Genomic DNA, 9,060 nt, shown 5'->3' with positions numbered 1-9,060 from the left:
TCCCTGATAAAACTTAGGTCAGTAGCTTGCTTTAACTTATCAGCTGGCTCTAAGCTGATCTCTTCCTTACACAAGTCCTGTGAGGAAAAGCTGAAGGGGCTCGGTATGTTTAGCCTCGAAAGGAGACGACTGAGAGATGATATGATCACCATCTTCAAGTTCTTGAAGGGCTATCATGTAGAGGAGGGTGCGGAGATGTTTTCTGTTGCTCCAGAAAATCAGACGGGAGCCAACGCGTTGAAATTAAATCCGAAGGGTTTTGAGCTAAACCTGAGGAAGAACTTCCTGATAGTTAGAGTGTTTCCTCAGTGGAACAGGCTTCCTTGAGACGTGGTGGGCTCTCCTTCTTTGGAGGTTTTCAAACAGAGGCTAGATGGCCATCTGCCAACAAAACTGATTCTGTGAACAGAGGCAGATCTTGAGAAGGAGGGTGGGAAGGGCTGCATCAGTTCTTAGTTCTCATGGCGCTTTCTTACTTGTCCAGGGAAATGCCAATCACTGCTTTGCGGTCAGGAAACAATTTTTCCCCAGGCCAGTGCGGCCACGGATCCTGGAGGGTTTTTGTTTTTGCCACCTTCTGGGAATGGAGCAGGGGTCACTGGGGCTGTGCGGAGGGGAGGCATTTGTGAATTTCCTGCATTGTGGAGGGGGCTGGACTAGATGATCTTGGAGGTCTCTTCCCACTCTATAATTCTGTGATTCTAGGGCAGTGATACCGAATCTTTTAGAGACCAAGTGCCCAAACTGCAACCCAGATTGCACACTTGCTCCCTCACAACCCCCGCTGCAGCCGCCCCCCCAACTTCCCTCCCTCCCCGGAGCTGCAATGCAGCCGCGCTCTGTGCCCCTCTCCAGTTTTGAGAGCCAGTTTGGTGTTGTGGTGAAGTGTGCGGACTCTTATCTGGGAGAACCGGGTTTGATTCCCCACTCCTCCATTTGCAGTTGCTGGAATGGCCTTGGGTCAGCCATAGGTTTCACAGGAGTTGTCCTTGAAAGGGCAGCTGCTGTGAGAGCCCTCTCAGCCCCATCCACCTCATAGGGTGTCTGTTGTGGGGGGAGAAGATATAGGAGATTGTGAGCCGCTCTGAGTCTGATTCAGGGAGAAGGGTGGGGGGGGTACAGCTCTGCAGTTCTTCTTCTACTTCTCCTCCTTCTCAGAGGTGTGCCGAGCCGCGCTGTGCCAAAGCTGGACCCTATCGATGCGGCCGGTGCACCTTCTAGCTCTTTGAAGCCCCCACAGGAGAAGGCTTCGCTCTCCCTCACTTCCGGTTCTAGAAGGAGTGGGGAGAAGCCTTCTCCCATGCAGGCTTCAACGAGTTAGGAGGTGTCCCCAGCAGCATCAAAGACGGTAGGGTCCAGCTTCGGCACAGTGCGGCTCAGCGCACCTCTGAGGAGGGGGGTCACAGAACGCGGCCGCATTGCAGCTCCAGGGAGGGAGGGAAGGTGGGGGCAGGGGGACCATGGGGGGAGCCAAGCCTCGTGCACGGGGTGGGGGTCGGAGCTCACGTGCTCACAGAGAGGGCTCTGAGTGCCCCCTCTGGCACATGTGCCATAGGTTTGCCACCACTGTTCTAGGGAAAGATCCTTGCTACCTTTTCCCTTAAAGTACATTTTGGGAGTTTTGGAGAGGAGATGGATAGTCAGAATACAGGAGAAGCTCCACAGGAGGGCAGGCTAGGAAAAGGGTTGTAACCAGTAGCTCAGGAAACAATATGCACAATAATTAATCATGAGCTTCTGATGTCTTCTTGTCTGAGTGGTGATTTTACTTCCTTCTTTATTCCAGCAGGAGATGGCGAGGAGTCAGTTGGGAAATTTCAGGGATTCTCAGGGAAAAGCCATGAATGAAAAGACTGAAGGAAACTTTGAGAATAGAGATGGACCAGAGAAGCAGGAAGGAAACTGTGGAGTGAAGAGGATGGTGAAGCCCATTCCTTACCAAGAAGCGGGCTTCCATGAAATCCCAGACCATAGCCATAACCAATGGACTCCCTCCGAAGTGAACTTATTCATCTGCTCCAAGACTGGAATGACGTTCTCCAATTGGAGAAAGGGTAATGTATGTTTTCCAAAGCACAGTATAATGAACGCATGGAAATGCAGTTATTGCGGAAAGTATTTCAGATACAGACCACAGTTGCTTCTACACCAAAAAATACACACAGCACAGAAGCATTTTGAAGGCACAGAAGGACGGAAGAAATTCACTATTATTTCCAGTCTTCAAAAGCACCGAAGGACCCACACAGGGGAGAAACCTTTTGAATGCTCAGAGTGTGGAAAGAGATTTAGTCAGAGTGGCCATCTTCAACGACATCAAAGAGTCCACACAGGGGAGAAACCGTATGAATGCTCAGAGTGCGGAAAGCGATTCAGTCAGAGTGGCAGTCTTCAACAGCATCAAAGAACCCATACAGGGGAGAAACCATTTGAATGCGCAGAGTGTGGAAAAAGATTCAGTGTCAGTTCCAGTCTTCGAAAGCACCAAACAACCCACACAGGGGAGAAGCCTTTTGAATGTTCAATCTGTGGACAGAGATTCAGTCGTAGTGCCCATCTTAAAAAGCATCAAAGAATTCACACAGGGGAGAAGCCTTTTGAATGTTCAGAGTGCGGAAAGAGATTCAGTCATGGTGCCAATCTTCGGTATCATCAAAAAACCCACACAGGGGAGAAACCTTTTGAATGTTCAGAGTGTGGAAAGAGATTCAGTCGGAGCAGCAATCTTCAACAGCATCAAAGAACCCACACAGAGGAGAAACCATTTGAATGCTCAGATTGTGGAAAAAGATTCCGTGACAGTTGCAGTCTTCTAAAGCACCAAACAACCCACACAGGGGAGAAGCCTTTTGAATGTTTAAAGTGTGGACAGAAATTCAGTCAGAGTGGTCGTCTTCAAGAGCATCAGAGAACCCACACAGGGGAGAAGCCTTTTGAATGCTCAGAATGTGGAGAGAGATTCAGTCGTAGTGCCAGTCTTCAGTATCATCAAAAAACCCACACAGGGGAGAAACCTTTTGAATGTTCAGAGTGCGGACAGAGATTCAGTCGGAATAGCAATCTTCAACAGCATCAAAGAACCCACACAGGGGAGAAACCTTTTGAATGTTTAGAGTGTGGAAAGAGATTTGGTCGGAATGCCCATCTTCAAGAACATCAGAGAACCCACACTGGGGAGAAACCTTTTGGATGTTCAGAGTGTGGAAAGACATTTGGTAAGAGTGCCCATCTTCAGGACCATCGAAGAACCCACACAGGGGAGAAACCTTTTGAATGCACAGTGTGTGGAAAGAGATTCAGTTGGAGTGGTTATCTTCGGAAGCACCAGAGAATCCACACGGGAGAGAAACCATTTGAATGCTCATATTGTGGAAAGAGATTCAGTCAGAGTTGCCATCTTCAAGAACATCAAAGAACTCATACAGGGAGAGAAACCCTTTGAATCCTTAGAGTGCGGAAAGAGATTTAAGTTGGACATTTTGACAACATCTACCAACTGACATAAGGAAGAGCCATGTAATCCCTTAAGCCGGGAAAAGAGTTATTTTCTTATTTCACAAGTAAAAGACAACCAGAAACTACATAAAGCAGCGAAACAATATAAACTTTGCAAAAATCTTTAATCTAATCAGAAATCTTTAGCTGTGTCTGAAGCCCTCAGATAGATCCCAGAAGAATCCTCAGATAGAAGCCCTCAGATCCTGGAAGGCTCTGCTAGCTTAAGTAGATCCAAGATCAGCTCCTGTCTCTTTTAGCATGGAGGATTCCACAGGAGGGAGTGTTAGATGTTTAAAAGGCCGAAATTATTGTGAGTTCTCACTCTAGGCCTTTTCTACCTAAAAAGATAGGAATATGGACTTTTTCACACAGTCTATGTATTCCGGTATGGAAGCTGGTCAGTTACTGAACAGTAACGGGTTTCTGCTGTCATTTCAGACAGACCCGATTCAGTAACTGGCTGCTACCGGAATACTCTCACCTTTTCACACACTCCCGCGGCTGTCCCGGTAGTGAGGCGTGCCTGAGTCGTTACAAACAAAGAGCAGCTTCTTCCACTTTTCAACCCCTCCTTCCGGGTTGAAATCGCTATGGGGTGCTGTGTGAAATGTCCAGTATCTAACCCGGGAGCAGTTTTCGCGCCCTTTTCCGCCCGCCGGCGCGCGCGATCTCCGGCTTTTTTTTTTTTTTTTTGGAATGTCGGGCTAAGATCGCTATAGCGCTATAGCGACGTATCACAACAGCATCACCATAGGGATGCCTGGACTCCATTAAGATGCCAGATATCGCCGTCGCTGAAACCTGGTAACTTATCTCAATAGAGCCTAGCCATCTCTATGGTGTTGCTATTGTGATACATCGCTATAGTGATCTTAGCCCGACGTTCCAAAAAAAAAAAGGCTGGAGATCGCGAGCCGGCAGGCAAAAACGGCTGGCGCTGGTGGAAGCGAGATAAGAGCGGAACAGTGTGAAATGGCTCGCTTCAATCACGGAACCCTACCGGAAAAAAAAACATGTGTCTGAAAACTCCCATCCCTGTCTCGGATTACTGCAAGCGGCACAATACCGACTCCCTTCCGGTTTCCACTGGTAAGTGTGAAAAAGGGCCCATGTCTCTCTGTCTCTGTGCTGACACAAGGAAAGAATTGCTATTTCATTATAACCTTCCACATTGTCAGAATTAACATCTGGACGCAGGTGGGAAACATGTTGTCCCATTCAGTTCTGATCACAGGACGTAGGAACTTTTTCTAGAATCCAGGAACTTCTGACGAAGCTTTGAAACATAAAGTTTGTGATTAGTATTTAATGATCACAGCCAGATATGTGAAAAACAAGAATTGTTGCCTGAATCTTTTGGTGAGATTCATTGAGAAGAGAGGACTGAATTTTGTGAATATATAGATATAGTTTAAAGGTTTTTATATGTCCCTGGCAGATGATGCTTCCAGAAGAGGATTGTGGAGGAGAGATAAGGGTTACCCGAAGAGCCTGATAGGGGTATACAGTATTGATCTGTTCCAAGTTACATTTATCAGGGATGACCTTTGTAAGGGAGTTTTTGTTAACTTTGAAATTTCGCCAACTGGACATTTATTCCCTTGACAATGATCTTTTCTAACAAATGATCCTAGGATTGTTTTTGTAAATATTCCATTCATTGTCATGTAAGCAAAAGATAAACAAGCTGCTTGGGTTTCTTGGATGGTCTCGGAGGAAGAGTGAGGTGAAATAAAGATCGTAGAAACTGCAGATTGTTTTCAGAGACACAGACTTCTGTTTGCTGATGACATTCAGCCTATATAAATGCTTAAGTTTAAATCTTATTTACAAAGCTATAGCATACTTCTATATGTTGTTAACACTTAGTTCTAAAGGAGGGTTGTGTTTTATCAGATTAACTGTGAAATATTACAGAAGCACATCTCAGGGAGCCTCACATTCAAGGTCCGAACAGAGACTCCAGCAGAGACACCTCAGAGACTCTCAAAATCCCTTCAGATATTTCAGAATCCAAAGCCTGGAGCTCCAGGGAGAAAACTCTGAAACACTGAAGCAGAGGTGACCAGTCACCTCGGACCAGAACCTCCAGAGCATTGTCTGTGGTACTGATGGAGAGTCCGGAGCGACACGCTCCACCCCCTCTCCCTTTCCCAACACAGGTCTCCCCGCACAGCGACTGAAGCAGTTGCAGCTGTAAGCACATGTCTGAAACATCCAGTAGTTTAAACCTAGGGACTGATGCCACTTCTCCCTCTTTTTCTCCTGAGGTTTCTACATCTCTCCTACACCAAAGAGAAGCAGTTTCACAGGACCCAAAAGCTGGTATTTTGGCCCACCACTAATGTAAGGCTGCCTGAAGAGGTGAGGGAGGCTCCTCTTTGTAGATCTTCCAGGGGCACTGCAAGGCCTACTCGTTTGCCAGGGGTTTATGATGAAATAAATCACCTTTTTTACATAGTGCGACCACTACTGCATTCAGCCACGCTGAGGGGGTCTAGGCTAGTTCTGTCTACAGTTGTGAACAAGGACGGAAGAGGGGAAACCCACCAGTCTGGGTCTAATTTCAAGATTTCGGAGGGGGTTGGCTCAGGGCTGGGGCCTTTTAAATCTTTGGGGCGCAACAATGGGGGCACAATTCCTTGATTTCCTCTGGTGACCACTGGGACCAGTCAGGTAGATCAGCTAAAGGCATCTCAAAGGGTTTAAGGGAAGTTGGTTCTTGATGGAACAGAAGTGAAAAGTGCAGGAACCGGACGTAAGAAGAAAGGGCAGACAAGGAGGGCTCATCAGCCTGGAAAACACCCAAAACTATGGCCCAGAACTTTTTAGAGTTATTTAAGAAGAAGAAGAAATTGGATTTATTTCCTGCCTTCTACTCCGAAGAGTCTCTGAGCGGCTCACAATCTCCTTTACCTTCCTCCCCCCACAACAGACACCCTGTGAGGTGGGTGGGGCTGAGAGGGCTCTCACAGCAGCTGCCCTTTCAATGACAGAATCTCAGAAAGGCCTACAATCTCCTTTCCCTTCCTCCCCCACAACAGACACCCTGTGAGGTGGGTGGGGCTGAGAGGGCTCTCACAGCAGCTGCCCTTTCAATGGCAGACGCTCAGAGCGGCCTACAATCTCCTTTCCCTTCCTCCCCCACAACAGACACCCTGTGAGGTGGGTGGGGCTGAGAGGGCTCTCACAGCAGCTGCCCTTTCAATGACAGAGTCTCAGAACGGCCTACAATCTCCTTTCCCATCCTCCCCCAAAACAGACACCCTGTGAGGTGGGTGGGGCTGAGAGGGCTCTCACAGCAGCTGCCCTTTCAATGACAGAGTCTCAGAACGGCCTACAATCTCCTTTCCCTTCCTCCCCCACAACAGACACCCTGTGAGGTGGGTGGGGCTGAGAGGGCTCTCACAGCAGCTGCCCTTTCAATGACAGAGTCTCAGAACGGCCTACAATCTCCTTTCCCTTCCTCCCCCACAACAGACACCCTGTGAGGTGGGTGGGGCTGGAGAGGACTCTCCCAGCAGCTGCCCTTTCAAGGACAACCTGTGCCAGAGCTCTGGCTGACCCAAGGCCATTCCAGCAGGTGCAAGTGGAGGAGTTGGGAATCAAACCCGCTTCTCCCAGATAAGAGTCCGCACACTTAACCACTGCACCAAACTGGCTCTCCTTGTAGGTTGTAGGATGATGTAATTAGTTCCATTGGGTCTTAATATAATCAAATCTCACTTTTTAAATAAATTGTTGCAGCTGATGCTTAAGCTGAAAATATTCAGGCGGCAAAGTTACAGCCTTGGAATCACAATAACTGCTATAAACCTTACATAGCATGGTTTCGGTTCCCTCGCATTCTCAGTCAAACCGTAGATGTGTGGGGTTTACTGAATTAGTTGCCCCCCTGCTTGGGACACCCTAAATTAGCACTCAGGGATTCAGAGATACAAGATATTAGGGAATTATAGACAGACATCGATGTGCTTAAGGTCCAGAGATTCTTGAATGATTCTTCTTTCAATGTCACCGAGAGGCCCGCCACGTTTGTGTATCCTGCTCTAAAGTGGCAACAAAGGATACCACACAGGGTGGGTATGAAAGTTTCTGTCCCATTTGCATACTGTATTAATCTGTATTGTTGTTCTTAGTGCCAATAAAGGCTAACTTGGCTTGAAATGAATCACACAGCAGAATAGGAAATCTGAGCGTGCCCACATGCGGCGGCAGGAGCCGTGGACGGTTCGACAAACCAAAAATTCCCCAGGGTTGCAGAAAAATGAATATATTAAGCTAAACTGTTTTTTAAAACCCAAAAGGATGAAAGCAGCAGCTGTAGCTTTAGGAAACCTATTCCCTCAGTGACTGCTGCTGGGTTTCTGTGAGTGATAGGCGGGGTGGATATGGGAGGGTCCATTCCAGGGGTGTTTTGGCCTTTGAAGGGGGACTCCAGGGGTGAGGCCTTGCCGGGGTTGTAGTTCCAGATTGGGGGATTCCTGAAGATTTGGGAGTTGAGTAGGGTTGCCAAGTCCAATTTAAGAAATATCTGGGGACTTTGGGGGTGGAGCCAGGAGTCTTTGGGGGTGGAGCCAGGAGACTGGGGGCGGAGCCGAGAGCAAGGGTGTGACAAGCATAATTGAACTCCAAGGGAGTTCTGGCCATCACATTTAAAGGGACTGCACAAATTTTTAAATGCCTTCCTTCCATAGGAAATAATGAAGGATAGGGGCACCTTCTTTTGGGGCTCATAGAATTGGACCCCCTGGTCCAATCTTTTTGAAACTTGGGAGGTATTTTGGGGAGAGGCACTAGATGCTATACTGAAAATTTGGCGCCTCTATCTCAAAAAACAGCCCCCCCCAGAGCCCCCGATACCCACGGATCAATTCCCCATCATTCCCTATGGGAATCGTTCATAGAGGTGCATGATGGCTCTGGGGGGGGCTTTCCCCGCTGGCCAGCTGGCTGGGGGAGGGGGGAAGCCTGTAAAACCGGGGGATCAGAAAAGCCTTAGCCGGATAGGATGCATTTATTTTGCATCTTTTGGTAGTCCCCCCAAAAAAGAATGTCTCGCAATGCATCCAGCGATGGAGACGATTTTCAAGATTTATTCACTGCCCCCCCCGCGCCCCTCCCCCCCAGCAGAGAGATCCCGGAGGAGGAGCTACTTTTGGCTACGTGGAATAGACACGTTTCCAAAAACATTCATTGCATTCTGCAATGGGGGGATCGGAAGCAGCAGGGCGCCCCTCTCTCCCTCTTCCCCCCCCCGGGACTGCAACGCTGCTCCGCCCCGCAGGGCTTCCTTGCAAGGAACAAAGCAGGAGACAAGTGGCACCCTTGCAAGGAGACCTGCTGCAAGGGGGGGCCCAGGGCATGGGGGGCGGGGGGGGGTTTGCCGGCACAGCCGGGGTTCTCCCTGCAGAGTTGCTCGCGAGCAGCCCCGTCCAGCCGCATTAGAGGCTGCGGAGGAGGGGAGGAGGAAGTGCTCCGCCTGCAGCAGGGAAAGGGTTAAAGGGAGGCCCAGCCCGGCGAAGGGGGGAGGAGAGGGCGGGGCTATTGCTCCTGAATGGC

The 9,060-nt window shown here is 48.9% G+C and overlaps 1 protein-coding gene across 1 annotated transcript; it reads left to right on the top strand.

Moving 5' to 3' along the window:
* Positions 1–1,792: 1,792 nt before the first annotated feature.
* LOC132571384 (zinc finger protein OZF-like) lies at positions 1,793–3,352 on the top strand (the record flags this gene model as incomplete). Its single annotated transcript, XM_060238180.1, has 1 exon — positions 1,793–3,352. A coding segment is annotated over exon 1 (1,560 nt), but the record flags the coding sequence as incomplete, so codon positions are not given.
* Positions 3,353–9,060: the final 5,708 nt, after the last annotated feature.

Source organism: Heteronotia binoei, chromosome 5 (assembly GCF_032191835.1).
Source record: "Heteronotia binoei isolate CCM8104 ecotype False Entrance Well chromosome 5, APGP_CSIRO_Hbin_v1, whole genome shotgun sequence".
Classification (NCBI taxonomy): domain Eukaryota; kingdom Metazoa; phylum Chordata; class Lepidosauria; order Squamata; family Gekkonidae; genus Heteronotia; species Heteronotia binoei.
The sequence above is the reverse complement of the archived record's forward strand: the minus strand, read 5'-3'. Positions and strand labels throughout refer to the sequence as shown.